Source organism: Aricia agestis, chromosome 20 (genome assembly GCF_905147365.1).
Source record: "Aricia agestis chromosome 20, ilAriAges1.1, whole genome shotgun sequence".
Classification (NCBI taxonomy): domain Eukaryota; kingdom Metazoa; phylum Arthropoda; class Insecta; order Lepidoptera; family Lycaenidae; genus Aricia; species Aricia agestis.
The window spans coordinates 12,314,626-12,338,284 of record NC_056425.1 but is presented as its reverse complement, the minus strand read 5'-3'; the positions used below and the strand labels follow the sequence as shown (position 1 = coordinate 12,338,284).

The 23,659-nt window shown below is 34.6% G+C and overlaps 1 protein-coding gene across 1 annotated transcript in view; it reads left to right on the top strand.

Moving 5' to 3' along the window:
• Positions 1–23,218, top strand: part of LOC121737450 — a 32,321-nt gene extending 9,103 nt beyond the window's left edge. The window contains exon 3 of the mRNA XM_042129128.1: positions 23,126–23,218. Within this exon, the coding sequence (XP_041985062.1) occupies positions 23,126–23,218 (93 nt within the window). The remainder of the gene's footprint in view (positions 1–23,125) is intronic.
• Positions 23,219–23,659: the final 441 nt, after the last annotated feature.

Sequence of the window (23,659 nt, the reverse complement as noted above, 5' to 3'; positions counted from 1 at the left end):
ACATTCATCAAAATGTCAAAAAGAAACACCTCTAGTGTGGCAACATCTATTATTTTATATTTTTAATATTATACTATTTATGTTTTATTTTTTATTGTTGTTTTGGCATTTATCGCTCAAGGTTTTTTGCTAAATTGACTGTCAAAATGTAATTCCTTCTCTCTTAGCACGAAGGACGAGAGAGATTCACCAGCGGGGCTAAAATGGTCGCTTTGAAGAATCATGATATGAATCATAATATTATGATTAATTTTCTAAATTCGCAAAATGCAACTCTGCTTGCAATTCATTTCTGAATTTTGGACTGATTTGACATTTGTCAGTTTGACAGTTTTGACAATTCATTTGCTGAATTGATTGAGGGGAATTGCTAAATGTGACCATTTTAGCCCCGCAGGAAATTTCACAAACGTCATAACAATTTTTTAACCCCCGACGAAAATAAAGAGTGTTTTAAGTTTGACGTGTCCTTCTGTCTGTATGTGTGGCATCGTAGCATACAAGAAGTAGCATTTAAAAGCTGTCAAGAGCGTTCTCAGCATTAGTTCATCATCATTACCTCGTTCTGCTGGAATACTTAGAAGTCGCCTAGTTCCATTTTTATCGGGGCTCAAAATATTATGTTTTTTTTACAAGAGATTCATTCATGACATTGTTTTGACATTGCGCGTGTAACGAGCTATCGTCTTCATGCGCGCTAGGCACAGGGTCGAGATGAATGGGTGTCAGTTATAATACTGTCATTACGTGCTAAAGCTGTGTACACAATATTCGTTCATACTTTCAACCATTTTTCATTCAGTAATTCGTTTACACACACGTGTTAAGAAGTATAATGCTCGGACTACACTAAATTATTTTTTTATCACGAACTATAATTATTATAGATGTTGCGTGTCATTTCATAAGCGCCGAAGGAAATACCGCAAAAACCGTAAAAAATATTTCCTTTCTCAAAGACAACTCTATAGTCTATATTTGCTGAATTTCAGCATATTTGGTGCAGCAGTTTCAGAGCGTTTATGCAAACTAATATTATACTATAGTAGTTAATAAATAAAAGTGTCTTAAAAAAATTAAACCAACAAAGAGCGTACTTGAAACTGACAATATTTTATGATAGAAGGATAAAAATTTAAACAAATTACTTAAAAAATAAACAGAAAATAAATGCGATAAAAAATTTATCTGCAGGCCACAGCACATATTGTGTCCACAGCTTTACGTTTCATGTTACATTGTTCTCAAAACAATCATAATTTTTAACTTCTTATCGCAATGTTTTTAAGTGGAACAAAAACCAACGCCATAATAAGCACATATCATGCCATGTGAGATACGCTTATTTCTTATGGTGTCCGCACACGCTGAACAGTACGGGCTTCCTTTTTTTAAAAAAAGGCCCATTTAAAAAAAATTCCATTAAAAAACAAATAACGAGAGATTCGGGGATTGCAGCCTAGTTATACGCAGTAAAAAGATGCTAAGCTGGTCTACTACTATTCCTCATATTACGAATTTTCAAACAGGTCAAAAAACCTTTTACAAATTCGCTCCATGACACATCCTGACGCGTATTTGTAAAAAAAAGGCACAACCCGTTAATAAAGTTTTCACTTAAAAAATAAAAATACTTTTCTCCCCAAATCCGTTTACGAAAAAAAATGGAAAATTACTCAGCCACCATGGTGTCCATAAGCTACCAAGACACAATACAGACACCAGAATCGCCACACTGAGACAACCAAAATGGGCCTCAAGAGATAGCACAACATAACTTCTTCATTCATCATGCAATATTTGTGAAGATTAATGTTCCAATTAGTAACGCACAACGTTACTTAACCAGGAACACGACTTAATTAACTTGAGTAACACATTGTTGTGTGTTCACTCACTCCGTCAATGACAGAGCTTGCAATGGCCGACTGTGGTAACAAACTTATCTGGAGTAAATTGCTCCAGAATATTTCATAACAAAATTATTCCCTTCCCTTCCTTACCCTCCCCTATTCCTTTCCCTTCCCATCCCTACCCTCCCCTATTATCCTATTCCCTCTTCAAAGGCCGGCAACACACCTGCAGCTCTTCTGATGAACCGAGCATTATTGATTTATTTACTATTAAAATTCTTAGCCAGGTTCAGCCAGTGTTAATTACTATTATATGAAATAGTTCAATAACACAAACATTACGTAACTGTGTAAGTGGGTGAAGTGAACTAATGTATTTGCATGTAAAATCGATTCGTTTTCACGCGGTTGGAAACGCTCTCGTGTGATTTGCCGTGCGAATACACACGATTTGCTCTATATACTTTCAGCTAGGGTTGTCACATTGTAGTTTTTGGATTAATACAGTTTTTATTCGGAAGGTAATTCAGCCAAAAATATGATATAGAGGCTAGAGCTTGAACCCTAAAATAAATATTTTTGGAAATTATTATTTTAGGGTTCAACGCTACGAATAATAAAAACTCAATGTGAAAAAACCTAACAGAGAGAAATTCAGCTATTTAAGGTGCTGTCAGAAGCTGATTTTTAGGTATTTGAGGAGGTGAAGCAGGAGAAGCGGTATTTTACGTTTGCGACGAAAAACTGGACGTTTTTCGTACTCACGCTCACAAAAATATTGAGTATTTCGTTTTTACTCACACGATATAGTACGGGAGCCCTAGAACAATTTGTTTTGATTTGATTGCTAATTTTTTGTGAGTAGCTTCATTTTCCATCCGTCCATATTTTAGTACCATCAAATGAAAGTATGAAATCCTTTCTATCTCTGTTAGCTACCACTTTCAAGATTTTTCGCAGATAAAAATGTTGTTTCTCTTATCAAAATGAAGCTACTCACAAAAAATTAGCTTGATGGTAATAAAAAAAATGTTCTAGGGCTCCGCGACTTTAATCATGACGAAACGTGACTTTAATCATCATTACACAAAAGAAAGGAAAAACTGAGTAAAATATTTTCTTTGCGTGGCAGCCCTGCGGTATTTAGCGAGTGTTGATATCACAATGGTACGTTGAGACACAGAAAGTCTGTAAAAATTTATTGTCTTGTTTCTACTGAATGTTGACTAATACTTGGAAATTGTTTCCTAGTTAGTTTTTAAGCTTGACTTCAACTATGCTGTATTTAGTTATGTGAGAAGATTGAGTGTTGTTGTTAATGGAACGAAATTCCTTATCGCGCGTTCAGCGTAAATCTGCAGGCTAGACAGAACGATATTTGACCATGATTTGATCTCGACACTTTTTTATTACTATCTGCATGTTAGGGGCAGAGGGCGTTGATAGTAAGTATCTGTGTGAGTCAACTAGATGGCGTTTTTTTAAATAAACAGCGACGCGTTGTTGGTATTCGGCGTCAATAGATATATAATTTTTTTGAGTGTACATAATATATTATGTATACAGGTTTTTTGAACATAAGAAATAACTTCGTTCCATTCGGGTGTCCCTTTATTTTTGCATAAATTCTTTTATGATCTGTTTTTTAATTTGTTCTGAAAGTTTGTCATTACTTGTCTTTCGATAAGCAATATTTCAAGAATAAATTAACATAAATATGATGTGAAAGACTCTATAAAATCTTTGAATTATAATAGGTTTGTATTTATGAGGTTATTATAAAAGTCATTTATTTACATTTGGTATTTTTATCAGTACAGCCCCCCTATCATTAACTTTGTCAAAACCTGAGCTAATCCGTGCAGGTATGTAAACAGTTGTAAAGTGAATGGTTATGTTTCCGTATCATGTGCACTTTTACTTCTCAATGGTTTTAACCTGTAATATTTGTCTCTGAACTGGATTAAGAAATGTCAAACACGAACGTCAAATTTGACTAACGGAATTGTTTTTTTTTTTAGGAATTGAAATGGCTTAGCCATAACGACTAACGGAAAAATTGTAAATCAAGATGAAAATATAGTTTAAAAAAAGATTAATATTTTTTATTATAAAATATACTATTTTCTAATATAAAACGTGGTCAATGTAGGAATAGTTACTTTTGCACCGATTTATTGTATTTAAAGGTAATTATTATAAATGTGTAAATGGTTTTATTTATATCTTTTGGTATTTTATAAGCCCTTTATGAAAACACTGAGAAAATAACACTCCTTCATGTTTATATTATCACAAGCATGGCGATCTAGAGGAGAAAGAATTCTCTGACATTGGCAACTAACTGAGTCGGCAATTAAAAAAGAGAAGAAGAAGGAGACAAAAAAAAAAAGATAATTGGATATTGTTATTAAGTTTATAGAGATTATGTTTTATGCAAGAAATTGATAAGTTTATTATATCCTATACCTACTTGATACCTACGCTAAATAATCTACCATGAAAAAGTCTTAGAAATGCATCAAACTTGTGGATTACAATTACATGCATTACAACAGAGTTGATGTCATGAGTTGAACATAGTTTGTTGAACTTGAACTCATTCTTGAACACCTACGTTTTTTTGAGCTTTCAAATAGGTATTATTGTAACATAAACAGGCAATTTATAAGTTTAATAATCCCCTTTTTGTGCCTTGTAAGGCATTTTACATTATTAGTACTGTGTACGCTGAACCAAATATTTTTCAGGATAAAGGATGATTGCTAACACTGAGATACTATAAGTACTACATTTTATAATAAAGAATAGCAAGTGTAATGATGACGAAGTCCTAGGAAGATAATATATATTCACTCAAAAGCTTTAATTAAAAGAAATTTAATAAATACTCGTTTTTAAATGTTTTTTCATTTATTTTCTCACTTAAATATACCTACCTTAGATACATATTCATACACAGCTTTCATCAATAGGTACTACATTTGTCTTACACCTTATTATCAACCTAGTATCAGATAGGCAAGTGTTAAATCTCTTTTATATTATACTTCTAAAAATATTTATACAGCGGAAATCTGCAAATCTGGCAAACCAATAACAATTAGAAACTGCATTGCAAGTTGCAACTATGGGAAATTGCCTGGGATATCTCAGACAGAGAGCGGTCAAGGGTTTTGTGTTCTTTGTGTTGTATTATGTTGTAGAATGCCTCCCGTGTGAGTATCTCTATATACTCACACAGGAGGAGTTCTGAATGTGTTAGAATTGCTCCTCAGTCACACACTGACTGCTCCAACGCAAATGCTTCAACGCGTGACCACTCTGTCTGATAGGTCCCTAAAACGACCACATCTTTTTAAAATGTATAATACATGAGGACTTACTAAAGTCCTCATGTATTTTAAATTTTAATGTAATAAGTAATATAAAACTAATATTATTATTATTGAGGTACAAAAGAATTTTTGGTAATAATAATATAAGTTCCAATGAAAATATTATGTTTTATGAACAATAAGTATGTTTGTTATGCAATTTTTGTTATGTCTTTTTGGAAAAAGTACTATAAGTAATGTAGGATTATATTTTTGAGTTTTAGTGACTATTCCCATTGTATATTATATCATATTGTAGTCAAGAGAAGTTATAAATGAAAAAGTGCATATGAGAATTTAGCTAATTTGGATTTTATATTATCAATGATTTAACTTTTCTAGTAGTTTAGGTGTATGTGTGTGTGTCAATATTTATTCGTGAATATACTTGAATCTAAAGTTTCAAAGGTTGTGTTCTCAAAATTCTTGTTATTGAGAAAGTAATACCTTTGAATTTACCTCTTTGGTGCAGCGTTTATCATGCATGGTTTACAAGGAAATAGTTTGTGAAATAACACAAAGACCTACTGCAATCAAAAGATTGTACGAAATGCTCCTAAGATAGGTTCCTAAGAAGTACATAGTAAGTTTTAATTTAATATAAAACTAATACTTATTATTATTATTGAGGTAAGTACAAAAGTATTTTTGGTAATACATAATAATATATGTTCCTATGATAATATTATGTTTTATGAACAATAAGTTCCATATGTTTGTTATGCAATTCTTATTAAGTAAGTCTTTTTTGGAAAAGTACTATAATGTAGGTTTTTGTTTTTGAGTAAAATTTAGTGATTTACACTATTCCCATCATATAATACCATATTGTCGTCAAGAGAAGAAGTTATAAATGAAAAAGTGCTCATATGAGAATTTAGCTAATTGGGTTTCTAATTGGGATTGATAATATCATATCAATTATTTAACTTTTCTAGTAGTTTAGGTGTGTCAATGTTTATCCGGAGCATGTTATACATACATCTAAAGGTTAAAAGGTTGTGTTCTGAAAATTCTTGTTAAAAGTAAGTAATATTGAATTATTTACCTCTTTGGTGCAGTGTTTATCATGCATATACCAAAATACTTCAGGTTTACAAGGAAATAGTTTGTGAAATAACACAAAAACCTACAATGCAACTATAAGATTGTACCTGTAGGTTTTTGGTGAAAATTCATACTTGTTTTACAGTAATTATACACAACACTTGTGTTCCTTATACCTTGTATGTGTTTCTTGTGTACTAAATCAATGCAGTCTTAGCTCATCGCACAAATGCAAACCTTATTGTTGACTAGACATATAGGTATACTACACCTCACTTATGTTATTATTCTGAAACCTCACTAACACTAAATGGATTACTAAGGTCTCTACGTCTTTACTTATGTATCAGTTCGTGATTAACTTGAGAATACTTAATCGTTTTCCAAAAATTTGGACACTTCGAATGTTAAGTTTTTTGGTTTTAATAACGAATTATTTTCACTAAAATATATGCTACAGACTAAAATATAACTTATTAAGTAACTAACCAACTAAATAGCAATATAATTTAAGACTAAAAAGTATGTAATATTGATAAATAAAATTACTAAAATGTAAACTATTCAGTAAAAGCTACTCGTTGGTTGGTGTTTATTGAATTGCTGTATTTGACGTAAAAGCAAGCGAGCTTATGTCAGAAGTGTTGTCATGATACCAAATGATACGAAATTATTACTCAGTTAACAATGGAGAAGTGAGTTTTGTGTCACGTGACCACTGACTGGCTGGAAAATAGAGGTCATGGTACCAAAATGCGAGCCAGTCAGTATTCTGGCTGGCTTTAAGAGCTCATGATAGAGGCCCAGGTACTTTTGGAATAAGCATATATTTAGCCATTTATATTTTTCTTTTATTAAACTAATAGCGAGGTTCGGCTCTACTTTCTTAATTCTTAAGACGAGTTTCTTATTTTATCTCTCAATTAAGGGGGCGACTAACCCTAAAGTGTCGATTTTATAATTCATTTTTATACTTGGAAATAATCCCCGAATTGTATCATTTTCTAAAATTGGATACTACATTATATTTCCGAGAGTTCGATCTGAGCAAAAACACGATATCTTAAAATTTTCTCGATAGAAAAAAAATCACAAAGATGCATCTAATTTTCACGTTTTTTTTATTTATTGCCATAACCGTGCATTGAACTAAGTTAATATTTTAACACATTGTATAATATTCTATTATTGAGAGATCGACCTAGCGGATTTTTAAAATGTTGTATATTTATCGAGAAAACTAATTTGGCGATGAATCCGCGTCGTCCTTTTTCACCTGGCATATGAAAGACGGGCGTGAGTGTGAAGAGAGAAGGACGATGTTTGATTTTTTGGGTTAGTCACCCTCTTAACTTTATGCTCAATAGTCAATCTACTTAATTTAACTTGATTTTAGAGTACAGCCGAGGCATTTACCTAAATTATAATAAAATTAGCATTGTCGAAATAGTTTGGGTGCGGTACTGTCAATTAATACTGTTGTTAACTGGTTCAACAAGATTATATAGAGCTGACGAAATTGTGACCAAATTCCTTTAAGGGCCATGATGGATAACTATAATTGCCACCATGATTACACCAATTTTTATTTCTTATAAAATAAGGGGGCAACGAGCAAACGGGTCACCTGATAGAAAGGAACTACCTTCGCCCATGGACATCAGAAGAACTGCAGGTGCGTTGCCGGCTTTTTAAGAGGGTATAGGGGAGGAGGGGAGGGTAGGGAAGAAAATTTGATCTCCGGTAAACTCACTCATTCGGCGAAACACAGCGCAAGCGCAGTTTCACGCCGGTTTTCTGTGAGCCCGTGGTATTTCTGTGGTTGAACCGGCTCATTCGTGCTGAAGCTTGCCTCTCCCACGGTGTTTACAGCACATTGTACAAACGACGGCGAATATTTTTTATTTTTTTATTTTATTTTTTATTTATTTAGGAAAACTTACAGCTAGAGTAACAAGTAGTTATAAAATAACACAGGAAGGCCAATTACAAGTTTTCACACATATATGGACGATAATAGACTAATTCCCAGCTTCGTATTTGCTTATATCGCTGGCCCCGGGCAATAAAGGCCTAATATCAAAAATCGTTTTGTTCAGGAGAGACAAAATAAGCTAATTTGTTTATAGTGCAGCGTACAGTGGTCCAAAAAAAGCGTTTGAATTGTCATATGAAAGCTAATTTTTATACCAATCTATACTTATAAAATTACATGTCCTGACTGATTGACTGACTGATTCATCATCGCTGAGCAAAAACTGTTAAAGTTACAGTCACGAAATTTGGTGAGTAGGGTTGTTTTATTAAGTAGACACCCACTAAGGAAGGAATTTTGAAAATTTTACCCCGAAGGGGGTGAAATAGGGGTTGAAAGTCTGAATGAAAGTCCGTCATTTCTTAAGTTAGGAACATGAAACTTTATTTTTGAGTTACGGATTAAAAATGAATAAATACGTATTTGAGCGTTTTTGGAAACAATTTTTCCTAACAAAGCAATCTACAAAAAGCGTGGCTTTTAAGATGTATGTGGTATAAGTTATACGCTTATAAGTCACGCAGAAGTATGTCTGGGAGAACATATCTAACAGCCCTCGTATATAGTAGACGTTCCACGTGGCTGCGCTCACGTAAATTAGGAATTAACGGGAACCATACATTTTTCTGCCAAAATTTTTTTCCTATATCCCTTATCGGTGTCTACTCTATATCTGTGTCAAATACCGTAAAAAAATATCCAGTAGTTCGTGAGATAAGCACTTTCAAATATTTATCCCCATTTTTTCCACATTTTCCTCAAATTCCTCGCTCCTATAGGTCGCAAAGTGATTTTATATAGCCTCAAGCCTTCCTCAATAAATAGACTATTCAACGCATAAATATTTTTTTGATTTTTCGAACAAAAAACATAAACAAATTCTTCTACTTCATAACTAGTAAATATTTGATTTTCACAAACTTTAAACCCACTATTTATAATGAATGGTAAGTCGTATGAATAGAAGTGATATCATTTTTTATAGAATTTTTAATGATCTACAATCTTGTCCTACACGCTTTTCTGATACGAATAACCGTTTGAAAAAAAAAAACGGAAAAAAAACTCATTTTCGTACATTTGGCATTAAATAATTTGTTTAGAACAAGGGATCGCCGGGGACTTTTGAGGTTTTGTTTACAATAGTATACTTTACATCACCACAAATTTTCAGCTCTATGCGAATAATTCCTAGGTCAAAAGTTTGATTTTCCTGTGCTAATAAGTTTACGTAAACCATACTAGAAAGCATGCGTAGGAGTCAAAGGGATGCAGGCGTTCAGCGTGACATGATAGTACGGCGCCGGGATTACAAAAAAATCCGGGATGAATGGGCTTGTATGGCGCAATATGTTGTAATACGTTTATTACCTAAAACGTCGTTAAATTCAATACTCTTATTCTTTGCTAAGATATGTAGTGTTAAGATGTTCACCGGTTTTTTGTGTTATATTTCATAGAGTAATGTATGAATACATTTTTAGTTTTAAGAGAATTTTCCGTGCAATAAAGCTATCATTGTCATATTAACTAAATATTAATTTAAAAATATGAAATAAATAGGGGTGATAGACCGATACTCAGAGAAGCCAAAAATCGAATAACATTAAAAAGGGCGTAACCGGCGTTTACCACTTTGTTGCCCGGGGCCAGCGATATTTGTCAATAGCTTATACTTATTTGTCCATTATGGACCAAACGGAGAGGCCGTAAAGTATATGTATTTACTTTCTAAAATTTTTCAGACTAAAGCGGGACCGCCAAAGTTGAAACTATCATTAGAAAACTTAATTATTAAACTTGCCATCCATTCTAATATTATAAATGCGAAAATCTGTCTGTCTGTCCGTCTGTCTGTCTGTCTGTTACTTCTTCACGCTCAAACCGCTGAACCGATTCTGCTGAAATTTGGTATGGAGATACTTTGAGTCCCGGGAAAGGACATAGGATACTTTTTATCCCGGAAGAAAGTGTGGTGATGCGATAAACGACTTTTGGCGCAACGCAGTTGCTAGCGTCGTCTAGTAGTCAATTATATTTTCACTTAATTAATTTTAATTAAAGTAAATGTAATAATTACTACTGCAACTTTGTAATTATTGAAATTACACTTTCTTATTGTCTAACCGCGGTAACCGCGAATTACGACGGTATTTGTAACGTGACGGGCAAACAATTAAACAAAGACAGCCATTTCGTAAAACAACTACAGAAAATTTATAGTAAGGGTCAGTTTACATTGCAACGAATATAATTCCCAATAGGCCATATCCACTGGAATTTCTGACAAATCAAATAATCATTTTTTTGCAGAAAATAAAATTTAGTTTTGAATAATTACTCATTGCAATGCATTGTATTGCATTGCCTTGTCAATTCACTGCAACTGCAATGCAATGTGTTGCAACGTGAAATAGGGGTGACACCTTAAGGCAGATGTACCAAATCCCAAAAAATATCATCAAGTTTTTGTTCTAAGTTTGTGCCAAAACTTATTGCTGTAATCAAATACCTTAAATTATGAATTCCGTAGGCGGTCAGGAGTAAACATTGCAACAGAATAACTAGACCACAAAATGTGAGTAGCCAAATCTATAGGCTGAAACTGGTTTGCACCATAGAATACAGGAATGTAGAGGTAGATATGGCAGACCATAGAAACCAAAAACAGAACATATGAAACGATAAATTTACGTTGCAGTTTTCGGTTTTTAACAAAATAGAATCGGCATTATCGAACCAAGGCCTGGCCTTGAAGAAAATTGGGCGAAAAAAAAGGAAAAAAAAACAATTTGCAGCTCTAAATAACTTTCATATTACCTTTTGTTTCTTAATACATTTTCATTAAATAAAGTTGTGTCTTTTTGATTTGTAGGAATTTCAGGATCTTCGCAGGATGCCTACAGCCTAGCAAGAGATTTTTTTAAATTCTTAGCGTGTAGCCTCTTCAATATTACCATACATTTGGCCAAAATAGCTCACAATTATCTAAATTTTCTAGCTCTACCTATATTTAGACCGTACTTATAATAATAACTTCTTTGAAAACATTATTCTTAACACAGTAATTAAATATAACAAGTTTTACGAAATCGCAAGATAAGTAGAGGTTGTTAATATCTAGTTCAATTTTAAAGCAAGTATTTATTAGATTCGATAGAAAACTATACTTTTACAATTTATAGAGTACTCTAGATGACGCCCGCAATTCCGTTGCGCCAAAATTCGTTTATCGCGCGGGAACCGTACATTTTTCCGGGATAAAAAGTACATAGGATACTTTTTATCCAGGACTGAAAGTATCTTCATGCTTTTCATCATAATCGGTTCAGCGGTTTGGGCGTAGGAGAGCCAAGCTTCGGCACAAATGGGCCGGCTTGATCGAAGAAATACCACGCTCTCACAGAAAACCGGCGTGAAACAGCGCTTGCGCTGTGTTTCGCCGAGTGAGTGGGTTTACCGGAGGCCCAATTATAATAGTATAAAGTCAGTCTGGCCTCGTGCTAAGTACCTGAAGGACTTGTTTTACAGGTACCAGACAACGGAATTCCTTTCCCTACCCTCCCCTATTTCTTCCCTTCCCTTCCCTACCCTCCCCTATTAGCCTATTCCCTCTTAAAAGGCCAGCAACGCACCTGCAGCTCTTCTGATGCTGCGAGTGTCCATGGGCGACGGAAGTTGCTTTCCAACAAGTGACCCGTTTGCTCGATTGCCCTCTTTTTTCATAAAAAAAGACTTAACATACATAATTACAGACAGAGAGAGAGAGATAGAGAAACAGACACACTTTCACATTAATAATATTAGTATGGATTTTGGACCTGCGAGATGTGTAGAGCCTTATTCTCGTAGCACCTTTTCATGCTAATGCATCCAATGGCATATCTCTTTGCTTAACTTTGATTTTAACTGACTTCCAAAAAAGTAGGAGTTATATGTTCAGTTGTAGATATTTCATTGTTGAAGTTACGTTTTGGTGTAACCTTACCTTGTTGAGTTGTCTCTTTGTGTATTAATGGCGTCTCGGCATAGTGTCAAAATTTGTCTATGTCAATTTGTAAACCTGATTATTATCATTTAATCTGTTTGTCCGTCAGTCATGATCAATCACATTGAAATCATGTGAAATACCAAATGTGGTTGGAGTTCACCGTTATTTAAACAATCATTAACGTTCGATTAACTTAGAAACAAATTACTTAACGTGACACTATCTTTCCAATAAATTATTATTGTTTGTCTGTATTCATAATATTATGTATTATTATTTCAGTCGTTTTCAAATATAAACTTACTATTATTGTAAGTTTATATTTGAAAACGACTGAATTGGGTTAAAATAATCACTTAATTTATTAAAATAATAAAAAAATATCATTTTAATTAATTAAAGTGATTATTTTTTAACAGACTTCCAATAAAGAAGTTGTAAGTTTTGCAGTAAACATTTTTTTAATTATCATCATCATCAATATTACATTGCAATTTACAGTGCTGCTTTCTTCATATAAATTTAATTTTATTTGTGCACATGACTCTACAATCTCAGTAAAAAAAGTGTTTTTAAAATAAATAAAAATTTAAACTTAGGTTTAATCATTGTTTAACAATTGTAGTACTCGGCCTGCGTATGAGTTTGAAAGTATATCGTGAGGGACCACCTTGTTAATTGGTCACGAACCATATGAAACCAGATACATTATCGCACAGGAAACTATAAAATAATTTAAAAAGTATAATGTAATGTAAGAGTTTGTATTTTTCTTCCTTCAATAAACGAACGTATTTTTCTTCCTTCAATAAACGGCCAAAACTGCTTAAAACGCTTTTTTTAATCCTCGAGGACAATAGATACGAGGGGTTTTATAAGTTTGACGTATATTTCTGTCTGTCTGCCTATGCGTGTGTCCGTGTGGGCATCGTTGCATCCAAACGGATGCCGGATGAACCGATTTTGATATACACTTTCGATTTTATAATATTAGTATAATAGTAATTAGTATAATATTAGTATACTCAGCTCCTGTTTTTGCTCTGTTTCTATCGCGTGTTAATAATAAGTGTCTACATACTACTGTATAGTTTTGTGTTCCGTCAGCCCCAGAAGCCACTGTTAAATTTTTATATCCTGACTAGCTGTCCCGGCAAACGTTTCTTTGCGTATGTACGTATTATTTTATTGAAGTGACTAAATACCATCACCATGGCAACGTCCATCGCTATCCCGTCGCACAAACAATGGTCTGGAGTTGTAATAATTTACTATTATTTATTCAACAAATGCACTTATCAATATAATAAGTACCCAGTAACCGATTCTCAGACCCACGGAATATGCATATAAAATTTGGTTAAAATCAGTAAAGCCGTTTCGGAGGAGTACGCGGCCTACCATTGTGACACGAGAATTTTATATATAAGATTTCACTGTGTTAACTACCACGACTTTTTTAAGTGTCTTAATTCAAGACGTGAGTGGAAGAATAGGGTAAGTAACACAAAAACTTCCCGTTTTTTTGCTTAAATGAAGGCTTTAGGGCCGGAAAAAATATTTGAAATTGAAAAACTGTGTAGCCAGATATATTAGCTAGGTTATGAAGTAAATAAGTTACAAGTTTTATGAATATAATAAGGGAAATAATGAGTTATTGTCCGTATGTTACGAAATGTTACTTGTTCGATTCTTCCACTCACGTCTTCAATTAAGCTGCTCCTACTTTATCGTAAGTATTTCTTCTGCCAGCTCGCAGACGCCATTCTTAAGAGGATTCCACACCGCCATTTTTTCCATACAAACGTTGTCCCCTGTTTCCTCCCTGGATAATGCTAGTAGAGTTATAATTTTTTCCTGAATATCTACGGCCACTAATACAATGTCCCTATGTTTTCTTTTTTTTCATAATTTAATTATTAAATAAGATATGAACGTTCTAAAACCTAAAAAAATGGCCAGATTTTCCGCTGTGTTCGAACGTCCAGAAAACAGATTTGGCTAGATTATACAAAAAAAGCAAAACATAGGAACACAGCTCAAGCCTTTTTTTAATCTTTAATGAAAAAAGTACTTAAATCGGTTCAGTTTTGGAGAAGGAATCAGGGGACAACGAATCGTTGATTTTCTGGATTTTCTGCAGTTGTCTCTATCGCGTTCTGCGGTATAGGCTTGAGGTAAGGGAGACAGCTATAGATATTACATGTACTTTTTTTTCATTTCTCTAGCCCCTGGTGTATCCTCTTAATATCCGAAACTGCATAACTGCACAGGTATTGCATTAGAAATCTCAACTATACTTTGACCTAATACCCTATGAGCTTTCTTACGTAATATCATGATTATGCTATGGGTTTTGTTATATAACTTTTACCTGCGGTTTTGCTTACGATAAAGCTGTGTATAAACTTAAAAGGGCATTTAAATTTAGACATGATTATGACCGCAAAATACTCAACTATTAGTTACTAGATGACGCCAAAATTTGTTTATCGCGCAAGAACCGTACTTTTTTTCAGGATTAGAAGTATCCTATGTCCTTTCCCGGGACTCCAAGTATATCCATACCAAATTTCAGCAAAGTCGGTTCAGCAGTTTGGGAGTAAAGAGGTAACAGATAGACAGACACACTTTCGCATTTATAATATTACGAGCTTTTGCCCGCGGCTTCGCTCGCGTTAAGAAGGATTATTATATACAAACTTTCATCCCCTATTTTAACCCCTTGGAGTTCGAATTGATCAAAATCCTTTCTTAGCGGATGCCTACGTTATAACATTTACCTGCATGGCAAATTTCAGCCCGATCCGTCCAATGGTTTGGGCTGTGCGTTGATAGATCACTATGTCAATCAGTCAGTCAGTCACCCTTGAGTTTTATATATATATATACTAGCTGTTGCCCGCGACTTCGTCCGCGTGGACTTCAGTTTATAGCGCGCGATGTCAACAAAATTGGTGTCAAAAGCTTTTACAAAAAAACCCTGGTACCCCTTAAATCAATACAGCTGTGCAGTGTGCAAACAATAAGTACTTCATTTTTGTATGTTAAACTTTATATATTATGCCAAATTTTAAAGCTTATTTAGCCCCCCAATTACACAACTTTACCCATAAACTATTTATCATTGATAGGTTTAGCCCCAATTTCACCAACGTCTGTTAGTGTTAACAGCTTGTTAAAATATCCTGTCTTCTCTTTCATTCATATGAAAAACGAAACAGCTATCGTGATACTAATTCGAGCATTAACTTTAACAGCCGTTGGTGAAATTTGGTCTTAAGGTTACGTCACTGCCTGCACAGATAAAGTACTGAGTTATTTAATACCGTAGAATAGATATAACAATCGAAAAAAATCGAGACTTAAATGTAAGATGATACCACCTCTTATAGAAAGACTTTTGAGCAAGCGTCAGCGCGATGTAGAAGACGCACGGCGCCATCTATTATGAATTTTTTGAACAAATTTACGACCCTTACAACCCTTTTTTCCAGTAAAAAAGTAGCCTATGTCCTTAGGCTTTTGACTATCAGTATACAAAATTTCATTACAATCGGTTCGGTAGTTTTGGCGTTTGGCGTGAAAGCGAGACTGACAGACAGAGATACTTTCGCATTCATAATATTAGTACAGATTATGTGCATACTGCACAGCTGTTTTTGGGTATTTTGATTAATTAAGGGCCGCGCTACACCGGAATGGCAGCGGCGAGGCGAGCACTTTCAGCGCTGCTATTCCGGTGTAGCGCGCTGCGCGGCCCTAAGAGGGGTACCACTTACCAGGGTTTTAAAAAGTTTTTAAATTTGACACAAATTTTGTTGACACCGCGCGCTATAAACTAAAGTCCACACGGACGAAGTCGCGGGCAACAGCTAGTTATGAATAAAAACAATAATATATAATAAAGTAGGTATGATTAGTTCTGTTTTATTAATGAAGTAAAAAATAAAGCGCCATCTGTTTTCATATATTAGAATTAAAATGTAAAAATATTTTCTGGATGGAATATAGGCCAACACAACACACTCGAACTCCTTAGAAATGCAGTAGGAGTTCTATAAGATAAGATAGATTGATTATTATTATAGCAAGTGATAATATTATTAAACATAATATTCTAACGTATTAAAAACTATAAACAAAAACATAATAACTAATAAGTATGATTAGTTCTATGTTACAACGAAGTAAAAAAAAAGCGCCATCTGTTGAATCGTATTAGAACTAAAATGTTCATTGCATCGCGTCGATATATTTCTGGATTTTTTATAATATTATACATAAAATATATTTAAGATTTTTTAAATATTATTTTAATACACATCCAAGACCCAGAAACATTGAAAACTTTTTGTTCCGCCTGCGGGACTCGAACCTAGGACCCCCGGGATGAGCGCTGGCCACGCGCAATGCGAAGTAATTTTCATCGATATTTTCATGGAAATAAAATATTTTCCCACATCAAAATGTAGCCTATGTCCTTTCTCAGACTCTAGAATAACTGTGTACAAAATTTCATTGCAATCGGTTCAGTAGTTTTGGCGTGAAAGCGAGACAGACAGACAGACAGACAGACAGACAGACAGACAGACAGACAGAGATACTTTCGCATTTATAATATTAGTATAGATAGATAGAAGATTAGTATGGATATTAATTCGAAAAAATCTGCCTGAAAGATATAAATTTTAAATAAATGTAAACGACGATATATATTCCGTCAGCTACTGATATTAATTTATTACAAGCAGTTAAATGAGCTAATGGATCACCTGATGAAAACGATTACTGATGCTCATGAATGTACTTGTGACTTCTCTGTCATTCTTCTTTGTCTTGCAAGTATTTAGTGTGAGCATCGGAGGAGTATTAGGTGCGTTGCTAGCATTTATACTATCAGAGAAGTTGATTCCTAGGCAGATGGGGGACCAAGGTAGTTTGGTCGCGTTACTTCAGACTCAGTCGACAGTACAAAATAATTAAAATTGAATTGACATGATCTGACCAAATGACGCTGGTCTGTCAACTGCTTTGGAATCTATTTCCTCGATGGTACATAACAAACTAGCAGTATGAATAGAGACGTAGGATGTTTTACGTTATTAACAAAATAAATGTATTTTAAAACGGTTCACAAAACAGCTGTTGATATTTGGCTTTCTACCGCTATTATGTTGGTGCTATTGTATTTCGTAAATCTATTGTCAATGCTCACGTTGGCATTATAATGAGGTTAAGCAACGTACAGAGGTTGCGAACGTGGATGGGTGGGCGGTAAGTTCTGTGAAGTTGTTTCAGAAAGCTTTGTATGATGTAATTTATCCATACTAATATATAAATGCGAAATGTATCCGTCTGTCTGTTACCTTTTCACGCCCGATCCGTTGAACCAATTTCAGTGAAAATGGAATTAATTGATATTATGTCGCAGTCAATAATCATCTGGTTTAATCTGCGATAGTTATAATAGACATATTTAATACACATCCATGACCCAGAAAGTTTGAAAACTTTTTATTCCGTCGGCGGATCTCGAACCCGCGACCCCCGGCTTGAGCTACCAACAGCCCACCAACTGAGCCAGAGAGGTCGTCGAGAGAAAATATATATTATGAATCCCGGATATAGGGTACTTTTTATTACAAAAAAATGTACGATTCCCGTGCAATAAACGACTTTTGGCGCAACACAGTTGCGGGCGTCAACTAAGTATGCGAAAGTCTGTTTATCTATCTGTTAGCTCATCTTCCTTAAACCATTGAACTGATTTTTTACAAAATTGGGCATAGACATATTTAAAGAGATGGAAAAGGACATAGTATAGCTTTTGTAGTGGAAAATGTCCATTTCACAGGGCAGGAACCGTTTCCTGCCCTGGGAATTTCTGCCAAAAGGAATGAAGTACCGGTCACCGTCTAGTTCTTTGTAAATGGTGAAAACATAATATAATATTATACTAGATCAGGGGTTACCAAACTTATTTTGTCTACCGCCCACTTTGAATTTAAAATGCATCTGGATGAAATATTTCACCCACCAAGCATCTACACAACGCTCCCATGTTTTTCTAGGTCCCACACCCTTCAGACCTCCAGCGCCCACAAGGGGGCGTTATCGCCCACTTTGTGAAAGGCTGTACTACATTACTCCCGTAAGTCCGTTTTCCTCGCGGGAACCGTATATTTTTTCGGGATAAAAAGTATCCTAGGTCCTTTACCGAGACTCACAGTATCTCCATACCAAACTTGAGTCAAGTGGTTCAGTGGTTTAGAGCATGGCTCTTAACTCGGAGGTCGTGGGGTCAATTCCCGCATTGGAAACATGTTATTTCCAAGTTTGGTTAGGACAATGCAGGCTGATCACCTGACTGTCTGACAAGGATGTCCTGCGCCTGATCTCTCGCCAGTCGTGTCGGTCTTCCGTTCCACTGGGTTATGAGACTCAAGGAATAGAGAGTGCTCTTGTGTACTGCGCACACACTTGGGCACTATAAAAATAACTCCTGCGTAACTTGCCCGGTTTCAATGAAACTGCCCACCGTCACCAAAACTGGCATGGGAGTATTATTCCAAACATAATTAAAATCGGTTCAGCGTTTTGAGCGAGAAGAGGTAATAGACAGATAAACACACTTGCATATGTATAATATTAGTATGAATTAAAAGTAATAGGTATGTATTAATTTTAATAATAATTTATTATTTTATCTTTTTTTTAATTAAAATATTCGTTCTTGAACCTTATCAAAACTTCGTATTCACATTTAATGGCTTCCTTAATGCCCATTTAGCTATTTAAAAAGCTTTTTATATTTTTGATAAAATAAACCTAAATATATTACATTGTACATAAATATTTTCAGTAAAAAACCAAATAGTTTTATAATTAAATGATATTTTATAATGCCACATGATTTTAGATTGAAATGGAAATTCTAAGAAGGAGTTATTTATTGGAATTCTTAACTTAATTTTCTATATCCGCGTTTATAACCTAGTGTCAGTTAAAATTATTTTTTTATAATTTTTTACATTATATGTACTAGATGACGCCCGCAACTCCGTTGCGCCAAAACTAGTTTATCACGCAGGAACCGTACATTTTTCCGGAACAAAAAGTATTCTATGTCCCCTTTATAGTTTACTGCATAAAGGAGACTTATACATACTTACTGTGAAATTAGCACCGCTCAAACAGCATTTTTTGTGGTTTGTATGGTCAAGTGCTCTAGCGTTAAATAATAGCGTGCTCTAGCGTCATATAAAGGTAAATTTTACCATACAAAAGTTAAAAAAAAGTTACTCTTTCAGTGCTGCTACTCTCACAGAGAACACTATAAAGGGGACTCATATATTTCCTAAAGTATTATCACTTAGTTTTGTAACACCTTGTATAATATTCATAGTTCTTGTAATAAACTGCTGTAAATATGCCCCGTCTTAGAAAAGAGCTCAACGCGCACGAGCAGTATCTTACATTTATTATTACTAGAGATCGCCCAATGGTCGAAATTCGACCTTACTTGCAACGACATTAGGACTACTACCTACATTTTGTAAAAAATATTGACTTCATCATAGTTTTTTTCAATTCTTGTCTCTGGGACTCAGCTGATCTCAGATTGGCCGTTTAAGCATTATCTAATAGTATCTAAAATTAAATAAAAAAAAACAAAAATCCATTTTCAATTTGTCAACTTGTTGTCAGCAAACTTCAACCATAAATAAAAGAGTATAATTCGTATGTATAGGCTTGTCACTCAAAAATCTGTAATTTTTCCTAGTAGTAGTGTCGTAGTGTGTGTAACGTTTTATGTGTTAAAATATATATATGATAAAAGCATAATTTTAAAATAATATTAGCTCGATGCACTCCTTCACCATATAAACTATAAATGTGCGAAATTTCATGCACCTACGTTTCACCATTTATCGTAAAAAGGGTTACAAAGTTTTTCTCTCACGTATTAATATATAGATTATTGGCCCACTGTGTCCCACTGCTGGGCAAAGGCCTCCCCTCTTTTGTTCCATAATTGGCGATCTTGTGATGTTACTGGCCACTTTTTGTCGAACGCATCCAATTCGTCGCGCCACTTTTTTTTGGGTAGGCCTCCATTACGCTGACCAGTCGGTAGCTACACCGAAATTAAACGCACCCACCTGTCCGGGTGCATACGGTGTATCTTACATTATGAGTATAATTTATAGGCAATCTTAGTATTATAAAATTTATCTTTATATCACATGTTTTGATATAAAGACAAACTTCCGCACTTTTAATTTAATAGGTAAGTAAGTAAATTTATAGATTATAAATGAAATATACAAGAAAAATAAACAAGTACTCAAATAGCAGTCAGAAACTTTTTAAGTCCTTTCTCATAGGATATAAAGAAAAATATCGCAAGAAACGGTAATAGATTCCTTAGCCAAGACATTTTCCTTATAGGTTTATAAAGTCGCCGATCAAAATGTATGTGTGTGTAATTGACAAAAAGCGTTCGACAAAATAAATTCAACATTCGACTGATGTTATGTCAACTCCATACATTTTCATAAGCGATTCTATAAAGTAGCGATTAAGAAAACGTCTTGGCTAGAGGCTCAGGTTCTTTCCAACAATACTATCGAATAGAGTTCAGGGTCTTGATTCAATGACCGGAATCGGTCAAGGGTCAGCATTGGTCAATTGCCCACATTGTCAACCTTGTGCTAATGTCGCATCGAAAATTGATCAGCTTTTTTGCTAAAAAAGTTTTGAATAGTGAAGTGAGTGATGAAAATCAACCAAGCGCGACGGATCAAAGTTCCGTTAACATGGCAATTTTTACGTGGGAAATTATAAGATTTATTTTAATCTGTCTTTAAGTACCTACTTAACAACCAACAACCTACATAGGTTACAGTGGCAACAACGGCACACCAAATAAATCTGTACTAATAATAAAAGTGTGTCTATCTGACTGTCTGTCATCTCTTCACTTAAACCACTAAACCGATTTTGCTGTTTTGCTTGTTTCCAGCGAAAGAACATAATATAATACTTTTGCCCCAATGTTTGTATTTTGTGACGGAAAATGTACGATTCCCGCGCGACAAACGAATTTTGACGCAACGGAGTTGCGGGCGTCATCGTATTAAATATTTCACACATTCTGTCAAACTTAAAATTCTGTTAAAAAAAATTTGAGAGGTGTCAAGGGACACCCGAATGGAACGAAGTTTTTTCTTATGTTCAAAAAACCTGTATAGGTACATATACATTATACACTCATAAAATTTAAAAAAAGCTATCTTTTGTCGCCCAGGAATACTAACAACGCGTCGCTGTTTATTCTCAAAAAAGCCATTTAGTTGACGTACAGGAATACTATCAACGCCCTCTGCCCCTACCATGCATGTACTAATAAAAAAGTGTCGAGGTCAAATATCGTTCTATCTAGCCTCCTTTACGCCGAACGCGCGATAAGTAACTTCGTTTCAAAAAATGTTAAAACTGTAATAACAAAATGCGGTTTCGATATCGTTTAATGCACAATGTTGAAAGTGCGCAACCTTTAACCAAAGGGTCTTCTATTAGGAATTAGTATGTAGGACGAAGGTATAGTGAAGTAAAAGGGTTTAACCTCTGCGTGCGTCCTTAGAATAATAAAGTGATCATTTGAGAAGACAAGTCATGACTGAACTAAATTCAGCGTCTTGCGCATTCTTGGTTAACATCATCATCATCATCATCATCGTCATTATCATTATCATCATCATCTTCGTTATCATCATCATCGTCATAATCATCATCATCATCATCATCATCTGACAATGACGATTCATCCATAGATAGATATTATTAGAGATCGCCCAATGGTCGAAATTCGACCTTAAATTTATTTATCTTCTTTCTTTGGCTCCCCGTTTAAAGTACTGAATATCTCAAATATAAAAAAAAACAACAATCCATTTTTAATTTGACAACAGACTTCAACCATAAACAAAAGAGTATATATAGGCTTGTTTGTTCGTATGTATAGGCTTATCACTCAAAAAGATGGTAGTGTGCACATGTAGTGTGTGTTATGTTTTATTAATTATTTGTTAAAAAAATGTACGATAAAAGCATAATTTCAAAATAATATTAGCTCGATGCACTATCCTTCACCATATAAACTATAACTGTGCAAAATTTCATTCTCCTACGTTTCCGCATTTTTCGATACAAAGTTTTTCGCTCGCGTATTAATCTATATTCATATCTATATCTATATAATTATATAAAATTCAAAGGTGACTGACTGCTTGACATAGTGATCTATCAACGCACAGCCCAAACCACTGGATGGATCGGGCTGAAATTTGGCATGCAGGTAGATGTTAAGACGTAGGCATCCGCTAAGAAGGGATTTTGATAAATTCCACCTCCAAGGGGTTAAAATAGGGGATGAAAGTTTGTATATAATAATACTTCTCAACGCGAGCGAAGCCGCGGGCAAAAACTCGTATATTATATGATGATACGAGATGAGTAGAGTTTGTATAACTATACTACGAGTTACGTTTTTAACTTTTGTTTGGGTGATGTAAGGGCATTTCTCATAGAAGTCAAAAGTAATTTTTTTGTCACTGCTACTTTTACAATGAACTTTTTACACGGAACTACATGCACAACCTGCAAAAGTATTACCACTTTGTTTTGTTCATGTTTTGTTACACTTTGTCTAAAGCCATCAAATTTGTGCCCACTCAACACAATATATTGCGAACGTAGTACGCAACACAGTTTTTCAATAATTTCTAAATTCAAACAAGTCTATCTCTATTTTCAGTGCCAGTTTAAGAGACAACGTGCCCCAGACATTGAGCTGAGAGAGACGAATGTAAATGTAGTGTTGCAAGGTCAAGCCGATTATGCACTCTGACCTCGTCGGTGTTGCCAACATCAAATCGCACAATAATTAATAATTCTTTGTGTTAATTAATACAGGCTTAAGAATGACTTTGTTGAATCTCATAGTAACGTTTTATAGCTGTTTGTTACGTTAAAAAGGTGTCATGATTATAGAATCATGACACCTTTTTAACAACTCTTTTAAGAAAAATTTAATAAACCAGATAACTAATATTTCACTACATAAGTAGCGATTACTTACTGCGCTTACAAACCGGAGTGATAGACGTCGGAATTAAAGCCGCCAAGTTAAAGTGGGATTGGGCTGGCCACATAAGCCGCATGCACTCTGACCGTTGGGCAAGGATATCGACAGAGTGGGTACCGGAAGATGGACGACGCAACCGTGGCCGGCCAAGGAAGAGATGGCGCGACGAGCTGGAGGCCAGCCGGGCTGGCCAACGGTGGCGCA